This window comes from Tamandua tetradactyla, chromosome 3, assembly GCF_023851605.1.
Source record: "Tamandua tetradactyla isolate mTamTet1 chromosome 3, mTamTet1.pri, whole genome shotgun sequence".
Lineage (NCBI taxonomy): Eukaryota > Metazoa > Chordata > Mammalia > Pilosa > Myrmecophagidae > Tamandua > Tamandua tetradactyla.
Genome location: NC_135329.1, coordinates 127,643,329 through 127,661,146, shown reverse-complemented (window position 1 = coordinate 127,661,146; position 17,818 = coordinate 127,643,329). Strand labels below are relative to the sequence as shown.

General features: G+C 36.6%; 2 protein-coding genes across 3 annotated transcripts in view; one reads left to right on the top strand and one right to left on the bottom strand.

Moving 5' to 3' along the window:
- Positions 1 to 3,031: 3,031 nt before the first annotated feature.
- On the top strand, positions 3,032 to 10,266 carry ERMN (ermin). The gene is made up of 3 exons (XM_077153879.1): positions 3,032 to 3,494; positions 4,143 to 4,235; positions 7,156 to 10,266. Exons 1-3 carry the CDS (start codon positions 3,254 to 3,256, stop codon positions 7,674 to 7,676), a joined length of 855 nt encoding a protein of 284 aa, XP_077009994.1. The 5' UTR covers positions 3,032 to 3,253; the 3' UTR covers positions 7,677 to 10,266.
- GALNT5 (polypeptide N-acetylgalactosaminyltransferase 5) overlaps positions 8,666 to 17,818 on the bottom strand; it is a 54,912-nt gene continuing 45,759 nt past the window's right edge. The window contains exon 10 of one of the 2 annotated variants that reach the window (XM_077153878.1): positions 8,666 to 8,905. In XM_077153878.1, coding sequence (XP_077009993.1) covers positions 8,837 to 8,905 — 69 coding nt within the window. In that variant the 3' untranslated portion in view covers positions 8,666 to 8,836. Of the gene's footprint in view, positions 8,906 to 14,091; positions 16,400 to 17,818 lie in introns of those variants that run through there. The other variant, XM_077153877.1, reaches the window with a different exon arrangement.

Below are 17,818 nucleotides of genomic sequence, written 5' to 3'. Positions count from 1 at the left end.
TCTACCTCTCTATGTACCAAATACCCTGTTTTATTTGGTGATTGAATGGTCTCATCTTGGTACTAAATGTTTCTATTGTTGCCACCTACTTGTAGGGGAGATATATATCACTTACCTTACTTTCATCCTTAGTAGAATAGAATAAAAATATTCTCTTTATAGAAGTGAACACACTGGTTTGCTGAAGCTGACAGAACTCTGGATCATTTTTCTATCTTTACAAATCCAAAATAAATCTAATGTCAGAAAAAGGCCAAAGTATGGCATTAGAAAGAAAATAATCCCCCAAACATTTAATTCCTATAGAAACTAGGTGACAGGTTGATATAAATTGCAGTTGCTATAGGATAATAGGAATCCAGGAAAGCAAGAGACAAGGGCCCATGGGCGGGCCGCGGTGGCTCAGCGGGCAAGAGTGCTTGCCTGCCGTGCCGGAGGACCCCGGTTCGATTCCCGGCCCCAGCCCATGTAAAAAACAAACAAACAAACAAAATATAATAAAACAAGAAAATGTTTAAAAATGTTTCCCTTTCTTCCTCCCTTCCTTCCTTCTCTGTCTTTCCTTCCTTTAAAAAAAAAAAAAAAAAAAAAAAAAAAAAAAGAGACAAGGGCCCAGCCTCTCCGAGCTTTGCTGTGTTCCTGATGGCAGCTCCTGGTCTGAGGTGTTTGGAATACCCAACTGAATTGTGAGTGATGGGAGACAAGATCCTTTCCAGCAAATGTGAGCCTTTCTTTGTGCCAGGTGCTGTTTGCGGCTGGGCACTTGGCTGAATTAGTGAAACTTTCTACCCTTAAGGAACTTCCAATCCAGTTTATTTCTATACATTTCTAAGCTCTGGTCTTTACAGCTTTTACATTCCCTTTTCGATTCAATTCAATTCAATGTTTTCTTCTTGCCCGACCTACCTGGTTGTTCTAGCTCCACGTTAGTGCTGGGGACTGACCTGGTCCCCTGAAGCTCCCGATTCTGACCTTTAAGGGGATTAGTGAATTAAGTGATTAACTGCCATCAGCAGTCACGTCCCAGGCCCCTGATGGTTCTCCCAATACTGTCCCTCAGCAGTTGCGGTATCTCTTGTCAAGACCTTGGCAATCAGTCTGCTTGATACCACTTGAGCCCTCTGCTGCCCCCTCCTGGCTAAAGCTACCTCAGCTGCCAAGAGTGGTTAACTTGAGGATGGAGCCCATGTAGGCTGGGCAGCTGCTTAAAATATCAGCAGAGGCCAGACATAGCTGCTGGGCTTCATCAGTGCTGCAAATGCTCATTAGTAGGCTTACTAACTGCATGACCTTGGACAAATTCCTTAATTTCTCTCTGCTTCATTTTTCTAGGCTGTAAAATGGGGATAATGATGGCACAGAGTTGTAATGGTGATTAAATGCATTACTATTTGTGAAGCAATTAGACAAGTCCCTGACATATTGCAAGTACTATATAATGAGAGTTTGTCAAAAACTCAAACAAACAAAGAGAGGTTAGAGTGTTGTGTGAAGAAGAGTAGGTGATGACAGGGAGAGAGTTCTAGGGTCTGTTAGAGATGTCTTCCATGTACATGGGAGAAGGGGATAGCACCCGGAGGTGCTCTGTGCTTGTCCTTCCTGATGCTGATCTGGATGAGGTCAGCACTAGGCACAACTTTAAAGATGATAAATTTACATTTAATTTCCAATCTCTATTTTCCCCTTAGAAAAGATCTGGAATTTATTCTCCCTGGGGTAAAATTTATGCATTCATGCAACAATAAATGTTTTTATTGACCACCTACCTACTTTAAGGCAGATGCTACATGCTGGGGACTCAGTAATAAGCAAGCTTGACATGTGAAGCTTACATTCGTAGGGGACAAAAGAGACACTATTCAGATAATTGTGCAAATACTTAATTACAACTGTGAAAAGTCCTCTGAAGGACTAAGATAATGTGTAACCAGAATCCCGTTCTAATCCTGTGGGTCAGAGAAAGTGTCATTAAAGAAATGGTATTAAGACTAAGAGCCAAGAATTTAGTGGAGCTGCTTAGGCCAAGGGCATGGTTTTGAGGAGGAAAAGTACATTCCAAGCAGAGGGAGCAATGTAAACCAAGGCTCAGAAATCATTTTGTACTACGTGGAATCCAAAAAGAAGAGGAAGTAAAATTTTCCTTTTAAAAAAGGTGGGTAGGGCAGGCCACAGTGGTTCAGCAGGCAGAATTCTCACCTGTCATGCCAGAGACCCGGTTCAATTCCCGGTGCCTGCCCATGCAAAAAAAAAAAATGCGGATAGCAGATGTTTTATATAATCATCACTTTCCCCCAAGTGCAGACTGTGTTGGTGCCATATAATTTTTCAGGCATCAGGTAACGTTAATAGGGAATGCAGAGAATAATTCTGACTGAAGGTAGGGGAAACGTCATAGAGGGAATTATATTTAAAGTATGGGTTGGGCTTCCATAAACATAACTTGATTCGAGGATAAGAAGCTGTAGGCCAATTAAATTACTCTAGCATCGTAAAAATTTTGGCACTAGCAAACTGGTACAATTTTTGTTGTTTGTTTAGTTTTATTTGTTTTCTGGGATTCCCATCTCTGGGCTCCTGAAAGCATATCATGAAATTTGCTGCCAGAACCACTCACAATAAAGTTGTCTTGTTTACAGGTTTTTGCTAAGCTGTTTTTATTCTTTAATAAATAAGAAATGGGGTCATTGTCTGGTGCAAAATAGCTGAGGTTTTACTTGAACAAAATCTGTTTGGAAATGTTAAGCTGGTTACACAGAGCTAATACGCCTCAAGGTGGTCATTCTCTCTGGATTAAAGCTGTGGAACAATTGTGGCTCCTGTTACAAGGAAAAATGACAAAGGGCCATTATAAAAAGGGACAAAAATCTCTGTTCCCAGAGGATGACTGACAAGCTCAAAGTCCCCTTCTACATGCCAACACAAAAGCCTGTTTGCCTCAGATTGTTTGTTTATGTAAATCAAAAGGGTGCCGTTAATTCTGCCAGTGAGACTGCCAAGCAAAGAAGGTGGGGATTGGCTGGAGTCAAGTTCAGGGGCTGGTGGCGAATCTGACAAATCCTATTGCTTTTGTTCTAAGCTCTGTCTGGACAGCTGTAGGTAAAGAAACTTTTTATCATGTACTAAAGTAAATGATTTGGATTCTGAGAGTAGGTGTTGGGATTATAGGGTTTGAAGGCAAGAACATTTCTCTTATCAAGGACTTGTTCACTCAGTTTCCCCAAAACTCTCCTCACATTGGACTCAACCGTGCATCATGACAGAGGTTCCAGCGACATTTGGTCAGGCCAAGCATAATGGGGATGAACCACCTGAAAATGGGCAACAACTGATCACTGAAATCACTGATGAAACATCCGATGCTTACGGCAGCCTGCCACACTACCGGGTAGACCCTAGGCTTGAAGATTTACCCACGGAAGGAAATCAGGAGGAAAGTGAAAAATCACAAGGGAACATGCCACTCAAATGGTCCATGGATGAGAAGTGTGTAAAAGGTAAGGTATCTTGCGGTTCCTCACTATGCTTGTTTAGATTTGTAAACTCACTCAGGCTTCTTTTCAAAAACTGTTATATCAGAAATAACCTAAATTCTGGCATAATTGCAGTCCCTTATTCTACTGAGACTGAGTAACATGAGGACTAAACTCCTGTCTCAGTTCAATTCCAGCCCTTTTTCTATTTGATAGCTCTGTGACCATGAACAACTTGCTAGCTTCTGGAAGCCTCAGTGTTCTCATTATAAGAAGGTGGAATAATAGTCCCTACATTTGTAGGTTGTTGTGAGGATTATTTCAGATAATTCACGTACATCTTCTGCATATAGTAAGTGTTACTTATTATTTATCTTTATTGTAATTGGAAGACCCATTATTATTTGATCAATGAGAATTAAGAATTTCTAAGTTTTTCTACCATAATATTTTTGAAGATATTTGAATTATTGGTTCTATAGCTTATACTGATACAGGAGAGATTGTGATGTTATTAATAAATGAAGCCAGTGAAGAAACGAGTTGGAAGTCAAATAGTAAATTTTAGTCATCAAAACGGAAGTTAAAGAAATCTTAGAAATCTTAAATTGGCAACTTTTTTATTCTCAAATTATTTAAATGTTAAAATATCAATCTTGTATTCTTTTCCAGAAGAAACAGAAGACAACCTCTTAATAGTTCATAAGGCTATCACAGATCTTTCTCTCCAAGAAACAAGTGCTGATGAAATGACATTCAGAGAAGGTAATAGGAACTACTCTTTTGTATAACAGAAATTGTTCGACTAAATATAGACGACAATTTTTTTGCATGGGATGTTGCATGAGTGTGATGTTGTAAAGCCAGCCAGGCCATGCCATCAAAATCTCAAAGCTGCTATCTGCAGATAAGAGAGTTTTGACTCATCTGTGGGTTCCACCTTAGAAAACTCACCAGATAGTTTCAGACAGACTTCCAGAATTGGTGTAGCTGATTGGCATGCTTTTAACCTGAGGACATGATGTTGTCTCTTACTAAGTTAGTTCATTAAGTCAACATTTCTTGTTAATTCGGTTTCTTCACACCTGTGCAGGTCCCTTGTGAAATGTAAATATTTCAAAAATGGATTTATCCCCAAAGTCTGCCACTGACATATAGTTTAAAGTAATCTTATAAATTGATTTAATTTATGGGAAAATTTTAGACCTCTGATATAAGCACTAAATAGTTGCCTAATCTTGTCAAACAAAGCTCTTAGGGTGATAAAATTAGTTTTATTGTGTCCTTTTCAGAAAATAGGAGAATGAAAAGGACATTGTACCCTCAGTGACTACATTATACTTCCAAAAACAAACAAACAAACAAACAAAAAACCTCAGACTGAGACTCCTTTAGATGTCTATTCTAAAAAGACGTCTATATTTATACAATTCCCAAATAAAAAGCAACATAAATATATTAATCATTTTTTCCCTAGCTTGCTCTCATTCAAAACTGATCTCAAAATTGAAGGTCAGCTTCTTAAGATCTAATCAGTTTAACTTACTCAGGACCTTACTGGCAATATATTGAAGAGAGACTATTGGCTGAAATATTAGAACATGACATAAAAGAGCATATGCCAACAAGGACATGGAGGTGACTGGCAATTTCCTGGGGTCGCCTCTCAGAAAGCATCTGCTGATCACAGGCAGTGGTTCAGTGCATAGATACTCATGGAAGGATGTAGTAAGCAACAGCCACTGCCAAGCTCTTACATCATCAGAGATAATTTATATAAGGCTCATGCCTCAGAAGCTAAAAGCTCTTTGCCCTAATCTTTGTATTTCCAATGTAGCAAGTTCCCAGAGGAAGAGATCTCAATCTTCCATGTAGAGCTTCTTTCAAATTTCTGATCAGGAAATCCACTAGAGACAACAGTTTTCTTGGATCTTTTTATTTGTTCAAGTAGAGACTGAAAACAGTCTGGATTTTCAAAGTGGGTGTCTCAGCAGTGAATTTTTCCCTGAATTCATGCTTTCTTGCTAGATATAACATATGTTTTGCCGGATCTTGGTGTCTTTTATTTTCACATTGGCAAACAGCTATAAAGCCCACAAAAGGAATACTTTTGAATTGAAAAACACAAAGATGCTAAAAATATTGAGAAAAATCTATAACTTAAACTCAATGAGTAATTTCATATATGACAACACCACGCGTAAGTGATGAATAAGATAAAAAACATCAGTTTCTTTTAAAGAAAGCCGGATATTATAGGAAACATCAAATGTGTATTTTGGTGTTTTTATAATATAAAGAACCTGGACTGGGTACCAACAACCTGATAGGAGCTATGCATAAGTAGCAGGGCGGATAGTCCTTCTTTACTTCTACCTCTCTGTGCGAGTTTATGCATGATTCCTAGAATTGGGAAAACAAACAATGAAAAGAAAATAAAAACCTTGCATTAAAATGAACTTGTAAACATCTTTCAGGAAGAGTAAAAAAATGTGGACAGAAAGGGCAAAGAGAAACAGTGTCCCTGACTTTATTTCTAGACTGTTACTATAGAATATCGTGTGTGTATATATATATATATATATATATTTGTACATTCTCAAAATAGAATAGTGAACCCAGGCCTAACTATGGACATAACCTTGGCAATATTTTTGAGTCATGTGTACTACAGATTAAAGTTTACCCAGATGTCCTTTAGGGGTAAAGCCCAGAAGACAACTTCTGATCCCTTATAATTGATTATTTTTAGAAAGCTTAATAAATACTGGTGAGAGTATGCTGATATGATGTAATTGTTTGGAAAGTGAAAAGTGCGATGTAATAAGTCTTTTAGCAGTCACTACATGGTGCCAAACAACTTAAGTGAACTTTATCTTTAGGACCATGTCTACAACAGCAGGTTAATCTACTGTTATGTAGCTATGGCCTCAGTGTAATTTTTTACTCTTGTCTCTGTAGAAATCAATGGCAGAGCTTGGGCTATTTAGTGTATAGCCTGGTGGGCTTAGAGCATAGGGTAGGCTACCAGAGTGTACGTTGCCCCCTACTCCTCCTTCTATGCCTGATTACTTTGCGTTAACTCTGAGAAGCATGGGGACAAATGCTGAATGTGCTACCCTGAGTGTGACCAGACATGGGCATTCATAGTTTTTGCTACTGGAAGAAAGCCCTTTTCCACCTTGTAGTATTTTTCTAATTTTCTTGAGGAGTATGTGTGTGTATGCAAACATGCGTGTGTGTGTGTGTGAATGATCGTGTAAATGATAGTTCCGAATATTTTGTTCAGTTATTCATATATGGTTGTGATGGGCTATGTATAATTTTTAATAGTGTATCTCAGGGAACAACAGCCTTACACGATTCAGTAGTCCACACAAAAAAGAGTTCTATAGCCACGTGAGCTTGAGTTGCCTACTTTCTTGGAGATTTACAATATTCATTAGCATTTTAAAGGCTTGGATAAATTTTGAAGAAGCTTATTTGACCATGTTTAATGTGGTGTTTCCTAGGCTAATTTAACTATGAAGCTTATTTATTTGTGTAAAACATATTAGTAACCCATGGACTACCATTCCATAAAACACATGTTAGGGAACGCTTGTCTAGAAAAATAATTTGCAAAATAACAGCTGAGCATTTTGGAACCTCTGCACATCTCAACTGCCAATTGATTTTTCTATAGGGCATCAGTGGGAGAAGATTCCTCTAAGCAGCAGTAACCAGGAAGTAATCCGACAGAAGGAGAAGATTGCTGAAAAACCTCTAGAAGAAAGAGAGGATGGGGCTAGGAAGAACAAAATCTACCCGGCAACCGAGATTAAATGGTTGGGATATCGGAAACCTAGCCAAGTTGACATGTTGCATTCTAAGCATCACAAGGAGCAAGAGGGTTGGGATGAAGAAATCAATAACGATGATGATGATGATTGTAATGATGATGAAGATGAAGTTCGAGTGGTAGAATTTATGAAGAAAAATGAAGAGCGTTCTCAACTAGAAGAGGAAGGTGATGCAAATGAGGACTCCCCACTCAGCAGCCCCAGTTCCCAACCAGCGACACCAGATGAGCAGCCAACCTTAGGGAAGAAGAGTGACATCTCCAGGAATGCTTATTCAAGATACAATACAATTTCCTATCGGAAAATCAGGAAGGGGAACACCAAGCAAAGAATTGATGAATTCGAATCTATGATGCATTTATAAATTAACTGCAGTGGAGAAATTCTCGTGCCCACTAAAGCAAAAGCTAATTTTTTTTTTTTTGAAATGCATCTCTGTGTGCCTTATTTTTGTTGTTCCCTTTTAAGATGTAGAAGCTTACTCGTGTTTCATTGTAAAACAATGTGGAAAGAATGCTAGACAAAATTCGGTCTAGTAACTTCAAATTAAGAAGCATTAGATGCATTCTTGGGCATTTGCTTTGTAAAACTTCACTAATATAGCATTGCGTGATGGGCACCAACAGTCAGCACTACAGGGAATCCTGGTATGATTTGGCTTTAAAAGGGGCAGTATGCTAGGAAAAGAAGTCTTCAAATGAGAGAGATGACCTTTAAAATGATTCCTATCTTACTTTTGATGCCTTTCTTTGAGAGTGATGGAAAGTCTGACAGTAAACCCCTATTATTTTAGATATGGTTATATAGACTCTGGTAATAAACTTTCTAGAATGTTTTGTCTTTCTTATTATCTTCTAAAAAAATAGATTTTAAGTGGGTTTCATTGGCATTTACCAAGTGAAAATTCTAAAGGCCTCCTTCCTAGATGTTACCATTCACTGAATTTGCTCACTGGAAGGGCTGAATAGTTGTCAGCTGGGAGAATGCTACTCGCTAAATGTTGGCTTTATGCTCTCAAGCTGAATCAGACCATTGTGAGGTTGATACAAGGGAGGGGCTGGAAGACTATTGGTGGGCAATAGACTAAAGAGTTATGTATTCAATAGTTTCATTTCTGTGACTGAAAATAAAAATTGTTGCCTAGCACAGTTGAAGACATTAAAAATGATAATGACAGCTTTATCACCATTAAAAAAAAATACCCCTCTCCATTATCATACTTCTCCTTATTAGTAGTATCTCAGAATAATTTTTTTCCTTAGAAACCTGAGACAACTCTAGTCATAACTGTACAAGTTACTATGAGAGTGGAAACAATTACCTTAGAATATTTTCAAAGGAGAGCTTAATCATGTATTTTCAGTGGCAAAGCTGATAGTTGTTGGAGATATATAATTCACTGGACCTCAGCCCAAATCTAGATGCTAAAAATGTGCTTGTAGAGATTCACTCAAACACGCATGTCAAATAATGTATATTTATGAAAAGGGAGAGTCTCTATATCCTTCTTAGTTCCACAAGTTTTCATTTCATGCTCCTCGTGTGTATTGCCATCATCTTTTTGTCACCACAGATGAGGATATTATTTCGGCCCTGCAAATAAAAATACAATTCCTTATTGTCTGAATGTAATACAGTCCTCATTGTGCTATTCAACCCTTTGTTTATTTCTTTTTCATTTTGTGAAAAACCCAGGGTTAGTCTTTCTTGGACTATTGCTTATTTATGTGTAGCAAATCCCCCACACTATAAAAGTGATTTTTAAATTCCTCCTGGCTATATAGTATACAGCCAGGAGGAATTTAAAGGAATTTCCATAGTCTCATATGCTATTACTTAACATTTGCAAGACTCAGTTTTGAGTTCAGTATTGGAATGTTCCTTTTATTCCTTCAAATAGAAATATTCAGAACAAAACCAGGGAAATCAGGTCTCCATAGATAAAGATAAAGCTCCATAGATAAAGCTAGGTGGAAGGTTGATGCATTAGGACAACTTCCTAGTTAATTTAGATCCTCTAAAATGTTCCACCTGGGTAACCTATTTTGTTTTTCAGATTACTGATGATTCCTGCAATTTTCCACTTAATATCAACATGGATACATGTTATACATCATGTAACTGGACCATTTTGTTAACCAACCATCAAGAAAGCATGTATCTTGAGTTTCTCCAGCAGAGCAGATGCTTTCCTGTGGACCTTGAGTGAGCGCCAGTCTATGGCCATGTGACGTGGCAAATCAGCTAGCTTTTATAAGACTCCAACACATAGTAACCCCGGCCTTTTTAGCTTTGCGCTCTTGCCAAATGATAATCCAGCAGTGAAAGATTTTATCAATGAAGACTATTTCAGGTGATGTTGAATTGGGGAGTGTTTATGAATGAGGCAATGTAGTTGCAAAAGAGCACTGGCATCAGTGTCTCTTTCTCTACCCTGCCATCTTACACCAAGGCCATGAAGTTAAATAAATGACTTTAAGTAACATGATGGTGATAGGTGAATGTCTGATTACCTTTAACCCAGGAAAGACAAAGGTTTGGTTCAGATTACATGTGGATATGTAACATTTTTGACACTCATACAGAAGGTTATGAAGAACACAAAGTGGTAACCACACACGAAGTTTTATTTGAGTTTTAATGGTTCAAGGGTTAGGGGTACTAAGAAGGGCTCTGGTAATTTGTCCAAGGGAATACTGATTTATTGTGGGAATGCTTTTTATTACATATGTGATAATTTGTTTTCCTTTGTTGTTGGGTAAACATGAATTAATAACATTTCTATTTCTCTATCAATATACGATTTACCTTTCATATAATTCTACCTTTGGAGGCACAGAATATGCCAAAATACAGATAGATATGTGTATGTGTATGTGTATGTATATGTAACTTACACATACACTTAATATAATAAAAAACTGCAGTGTCCAACTTGCTCTCAATAAAAGTTTGCACCCTTGTTTCTGTTTTCTAGACTTTATTTTCTTTAGCTGACTTTTAAAATTTAGAACCTTTGCACATCAGTAGCTACTAAAAACTACCAATGAATGTCTCTTCAGGAATCAAAAGAAAAATCCATTTAAATTTATTTGCATTATTTATTTCAAAAAGCTCTTAAAGTGATTGTATACGAAACTGCAAAAAGAATTTCTGATGGGTAGATACATATTGGATGTGAAAATTTTCTATTATTTTTATAGGAACAGAAATATTATTTTAGATGCATCTTAACTTTGACAACTTGGAAATACATACATACATACATACAAATATATATGTATATATGTATACATATATATATATATCTTTGCAGTATTCAAAGTAATACATTTAAACCATGTTGACAGTTTGATAGTAATTGTTTCTGTGTATTTACATGGGGTAGTATTTTTGGCACATTTTCCAATGTAGAATGGACATTTAAGTTTTTCAAAATGATAGGGAAAGCATTTAAAATAAGTAGTAACAGAGAATTATAGAAAAAGATGAAACACTAGAGTATCATAAACAAGATATATACTTGACCATATGAGAAAGCCAACCACTTATTTTTTAAAGCCTGAAAATCCACTGCTTTATAAAAACAGGAGGGCTATAAAAAGTAATGTCAAAGTTATAGCAAACATTTGCCAATATTAAAATATCAGACAGTAACATAATATAATAAATACAAAGACAAAAATGTGTGTACAGCTCATGTAAAACACAAGGTAATTAGGCCATACAACAAACACAAACACAATGATACAATTAGTAATGTGCTGCTAAAATTACCCAGATACATGGCAAAATGACAAAATTAAATCATAATATCTAGTAACTAACTGCCAGCTCTGGAGAATTTTGGAAATGAGTTTGGAAAGTGATCTGGATTTTTACCAAGAAATTTAAAATTACATATTTGATTCTTTCTTTATAATGTCAGCCAGACAGAGGCAGAGAAATTCAGAACTTAAATATTCACATAGACTCCAAATTCCTTTGTACTTGAAGGTTTTACTCAGGCTAACAAATGTTCATCTGATTTTCCTTTTATTTTATTTAAATTTTTTTTGTATGCTGTATGATGGGGTCACATTTCATTCTCTTTCCATGTGAGTATCCCACTATTGTAGCACCATTTGTTGAATTTTTTTGTTTTCCTGTTTTTTCTTATTGGTTTCCTTGTTTGTTTGGGAAGTGCATGGGCTGGGAATCGAACACGGGTCTCCCGCATGGCAGGATTCTACCATTGACCTGCCCTCATACCCCTCTGATACTCCATTAAAAAAGAAAATCACTAGTTTGGTCTTTGCCCTCTCTCTCTCTCTCTCTTTTTTACATGGGCAGGCACTGGGAATTGGACCCGGGTCTCCAGCATGGTAGGTGAGAACTCTGCCTACTGAGCACCATTGCCTACCCTGCCTTCTCTGGTTTTTAAGCTCACCAATCCTAAACTGAATAACTATCACACTGATATTTTAAAGTTGAATTATTTCTTTCAAGTCTGGAGAACAGTACACTAGGTGAAGTCAAATTTAGCTCACCTGAGATACTTCTACCCAATTTCAGACAAAGGTATGTTAAAAATATACAAAAATTTCTTAATTTTCAGTATGTTGTAAGCATAAATATATTTGTAAATTATATATATTTATTTGCAAATATATAGTTTCAAAGATTGACATGTTTTTTCAATGACCAGGTGAAGACAATTTACTCATGTTATCAAGAACTTTGGTTTCAACATCTAATATAAAGAAAGGCTTTAGTTATATAGACATTTTGGACCAATATCCTTGAACTGGTAAAAATCCATCAATCAATAATAAAACAGAAAACCTCTGTTTTCAAAGAAATTCTTTTTTACTTGATGGCAGCTGTCATCATTAAGAATTCAGCATATTATAAGTCCTTCTATTTGCTGGGAAGTGAGAACTTTCACTTGTGGGTTTGCAAAGCTTCATATAGACTTGCAAAGAGACCCCAGTTGGGAAGCTATTACATGACACAGTAGTTTGAAAAAAGAGGCATTAAATTTGCTTATTGTGAATGATATTTTTTCTTTCTTTAAGACACAGACATCATGACCACCTGAAAAACCATTTATTAATCCTCATCTGGAGGTGTATAATATTTTATGACTTATTCAAGCATGTCAATGGAAAGGCTACTTGCCAATAACTGTGCTAATTATTTGCCAATAAGCATTTTGTACAATAGCTGTGGTTACTATCTATGTTCCTTTATTTTCTCATTTTAAGGCATGTTGGCTTGTAGCAATTGATGGGTAATCTATATACCAAGGTTGTTGTGAAAGGACCATGGTGACAATCTACTCAGTGAAGTGAAAGTTAAAGATGCTTTAAATTAAAGGACACATCAATGTTTCATTTCCTATCTTTGTTCAAACTGAGCAATCTATCAGCTTTGCTTCATGGTTGGGGGATCAAAGAGTTTCAGTACTAATCACGGCGAAACAATGTGCATACATCCAGTTCCCCCTCTCATATTTTTCTAGGAGATGGCCAGGAACAGTTTCCGCATCAAACCTGTGCTCAAGGAGACCACAGCAATGCCTGTGGGAGTGCCCACACTTGAGCCTGCCCCTCTGTTGCTGAGGGGCCCAGCAATAGAGGGACCCAGCCTCTATTTCCTGTTTTCATGACATCAAAGAGAGACAAGAGAGGTTTTGACTTTACCTCAATGCATTCTCTCTGAAATCAATAATCTGCAACCAAGATGTTTTAACTGAGCCCATTTGCAGACTGTCTGGTAAAAAGGAAGAAAGAAAGAAAAAAAAAATAAGAACCATAACAACATGGTGTAGCGAGAGAAATTTTTTTTTCTTTTTTCTTTTTGAGTCAGATAGAAAGGAAACTGGGTGGTATCTCTTCCTAGTGGGATGGCCTTGGGTGATTTTTCAAATCTCTCTCCCTTAGCTTACTTTTCTGAATGATGGTGAGAGTGAAACCCACCTCACTAAGCTGGCAGATAGTTGAGATGGGGTAAGACAGTGTGTAGCACACAGTAGGAGCTCAATTACAATGAGTTCCCTTCCCTTTTCATGTTATCTCCTGTCATTCCATTGTTTATGGCTAAGATATTAAGCCTTCATCTGAGACATAATTTCCTTCCTTATTTTGAATGTGGAAGTTAAATTAGAGATATAAGAACAGATAAAGATGCTACCATTGGGTTTGCCTCAATCTCATTCTCTCTCATGAGAATGCGCCTTGAAGCCATTTATGAAACCACTGTTGAGTGGGGAAACTGGATTCCTACACACTGTAAATACCTTTGTATTCCTGTAATCCCTAAGGTGATACTAGAAGCAAGAGAATATTTCCAAATTGGGGTTGTGGTCCTGTGAATGACAGCTGATAAGAACACCAGCAAGCAGAAATGAGCAAATTTGGTGCTGTTGAGAAAACACTGCTCTACTAACAACAGCTGTGCCATCTTTTTGTGGGTGGGGCAGAGAGCTCTGAGTAATGCTGAAAAAGAGAAAGAAATTCAGGAAACCAAAAGGCTTAGAAACATTCTAAAGGGTTGGTTTGGTAAGTTAGTTTATGATCAAACATGTCCTGTCAAATATTGTCAAGAAAGCTCTGTGTTCAGTTTAATAAGAGGTACGGACATCTAAGAAAAGACAATAAACCAAGTCAACCCAGGGAAAACCCTGAAATCCCCAATAACACAGTCTTCTATTGAAGAATTCAAGACTGATTAGGACCTTGATGTGCCTTATCCAAGGTTTATATATTAGGTTTATTTATCAGAAGTACTGGAAGAACTAGAAGCATTTGGACCTTTAATATAGTCTTCTAAAAAAATTTAAAGGACGTGTTAAAAATACTTTGGTACTAGAGTTCACGATTAATTAAAACTCTCAAGGTTAGGCCCATGAAGATCCCTAACTAGTGACTAGATAGAGTAATTGAGCAAATAAATGTTTTTTAAAATCTACCCAAGAACAAATGCATGACATATGAAAACCACCCTTTCATACTGACAATATATATTCAGCTGTAGCCTTCTAAAATAAATATGTCAAGGTAAAGTCAGGAACATGCTGCGGAGAGTGTGCTGAGAAGAGAACATTTTTTTTTGTTGTTGTTGAGAAAAACATTCTAATTCCTCTAGCTGTTGTACCCAAAGGTTAAGTGAATAATGCACTCATCCAAAGCATAATTAATCTTTTTCTGAATAGAGTTGACTTTTCTTTGTGGAAATTGTTTTTTGGATATAAAGGGAGTCTACTGACTAGGGAGAAACCTTTTTGAAAAATTACGTGATGCACGCAGGACACCCAGTTTGGTCAATTATTCAATTGGTCCGTTGACCACTGACTTGTATTTCTCCCCCACCATATGGCTCTGCTTTGAAAAGAGTTATCTCATTTTTGAGCCATTCTCTGCTCTCATCTGTAATGTCAATTATTTGAATAAAACATTTTAAATATTATGTAAATAGGCAACACTGTTTCCTCTTCTCATTCTTAGTTATAGTTTTTTTGCTTTTGTGTATTTAATTGTGAGTTAAAATTAAATTTAAAATAGGAAGTCAAAACTAAAGATGACCAGTTCAGCTTAGCTAAACAAAGTTTTGATTATAGTAACAAGCATATAGTGTAGCTATCTTTCTGGGACCCAACTCTGGCAAAAAATGCATATATCTCATTTTCAGGAGTCCTGTGGGGCACAGTCTATGGGTCGGAGCCTGGGACGACAGCATGAGCCCTGTTTCCGGAGATCCAAACTCTAATCTTGGGTCTCTCACTAACTGGCCTGGGATTTGGGGGCAATCAATTTGCCTTCTAGGCATAATTTTTTCAACAAAAATGAATGTAAAGGATATCGTGATTTTAAAAGCTCTTCAGGTATAACTAAAGATCATCCTACCTAAGATCAGAGGCTCAGTTTGGATCAAAGGAATAATTGATAAATGACTTTATCCCCAAATTGTCACCATTATTTATCATTTGGTCTGCATCTAGAGCTGTGCACTTTTCCCCCCATAGAGGTACCCCAATCCTCTTCCTTTTTTGGCAAACATGGGAATGTTTTCCTAACTCTCTTCCTGAGAGTGATTTACATCATTCTCATCCCCTTTCAAGATTTTCTTCACCTTATTTCTACTTTGAAGTATTTTTCAATGATTTAAATATAATTTTGGCTATATCAATGTGTTGTCACACAGCTTCTTCCTCTTTTTCTTTCTTTTTTTTTTTAATATCCACATAAGTTTAGGAAATTGCAGCTATGATCTTTTTTTTTTTTAAAGTGTAGTTTTAAGAGCAGAACATAAGGAACTGAAGCAATGTCCAAACTTGGAATTGAAAAAGGATTTGAAGGTCTCTTTCTTAATAAAATGATTTTCTATAGACTCAGATTGGGAAAGGCATGATATGGATCTAGATTAAAACCCTGCCGTCAAATAGGATCCTGTCAGCTCTATTTTATATTTTTAGAAGACTATATATGGAGGCTGAGGGGATAGTTTTGTGTTTTTAAGGTCTTTCCAGCCATAAGAAAGCAAGCAGTTGAAACAAACAAACAAAGGCTCTCATCGCTTATACTTACTTGTGGACCTCATAAAACTGGTTATTATCAACATAGTAATAATGAGTATTATTGTGCTTCCTCAAGTACTTCTGTCTTAATTTCCAGCTACGTGTTGATTGAATGGGGAAACCTGCAGGATAAGGTCAGGTACAAGGAAGAAGGGAAGGAGGATTCAAAAGGCCATCCAATGTTGAAAAAGGACTCCAGTCCAATGTTGGACTGTTTCCCTGAGTTATCTTTTGGTATCCCAAATATTGTGATATTTCTTCAATCTTCCATTCAAATGCTATTACAATTGAAAATTTAAACCACCAGCAGAAAATGGTCACCAAGTTTACTGCTATTTTCACAGTAATGGGTTCTAATGGGTTTACTAGATAAAAGCACCAGTTCCTCTTTAAGCTTCGTAATAATTTTCAAATTTCCACTTTTGATATGGCTTCACTGGGTCACAAGCAGCTGCTTTCAGGGACTTCTGAGAAACATTTCCTTCCAAGCACAGCAACTGATGATAATTTTCAAAAACGATGTGACTCACCTAGAGAGAAAGGGGACCTGGGAATGAGCCACTAATTGAATTTGACAACTGACATTTAAAGTAATAAAACCAACAAAAGTGATAGATATTATATTTCTTATTTCTTAGGAATTCTCCTCAATTAAGTAAATAACATAAACTAAGTCTCTAGAAAGTGTCAGCTTTGTCTCTGTCTCAAACTAAATTATCACACTTATCCATACTTTAAGACTTTCATATTCCCTTGGAAGCAGAAGACGAATTATCTGATGAAATGGCTGATAATTATATTATTTAAATACCAGATTGCATTAACTATATTACATGGATGATACCTTTCTCTTTAATGTTGGTAAAAAACACATACCACCATGAAAACTGAGTTAGTTAACTTCTTAATTAAATCCAGGCAAAGTTGGATTGCATAATATTAAGAATGATGTATTTATTTGTGAGACCTCTATTATAATCTCCGTTAGTATACATACAATACTTGATGTCCAGAAAATTCAGATGCAATTAAAAAAGTGTGAAAAGTATTTAAGAGGGTCTTATTATCACTTAGCATTTATTTTGAATCTTTTAGAGATGGTAGATAACCTACTAAGAACTTGCTCATGAATTCACAGTTAATTCTCTCAATTATCCTCGACTATTTAAAAGACAATCTTGGGCAGTGCACTGGTGGCTCAATGGCAGAATTCCCATCTGCTCTGCCGGAGACCTGGGTTTAATTCCCAGAGTCTGCCCGTGTGAAAAGAAAAAAAAAAAGATAAAAGACAGTCTTAATGGAATATATCTTGTTTTGAAATACCTTAAATTATTTAACAAACAATGGTAACTTTCACAATAATTACATCTAAAGATTCTCTTACAAAAACATTGCCACCTTTGCAGGATTTAAGAGATGGAATGCATCAATGCTTCAGTACGCTCAAGGTTTTGCAAAGGCGTTGGTCTTGAGCAAAATCATTCTGGATTATATAGAGAATTCTGCAGGTAGATTGTAAAAAAGTAGGTAAATAATTTGTTGCCAACCTAAAGACACTCGATGTGGGAAGCAGTAGTTAAAATATGGCTAGAGGGGCATTCTATGTTCAGTCTTGATGGCCACCTGTGAGATTATTTCCTTTTAGGTGGCCATAATGCAGAGCACTTGGGGATAGCTAACCTAGAATACCTTTGAAATGGAAATTTAGAAGTGTGTAATTTTAATAATTCATTAGTGTCTAGAGTCAAACAAACTATTATCCTCTCACCCTCCATGAATCTCCCAACTACTTATTTTTTCTAAGTGGAAGGATATGTTTCTATTTTGTATAATCTCATTTCACTTTTTTTCTTGTTCTTTGAGATTTACACGTCTTGAGATCTTAGGGAGTTTAGTAAGAAAGCCACCACAAAAACAAATAAAGAAGAAAGTTAAGTGCCAAGATTCAT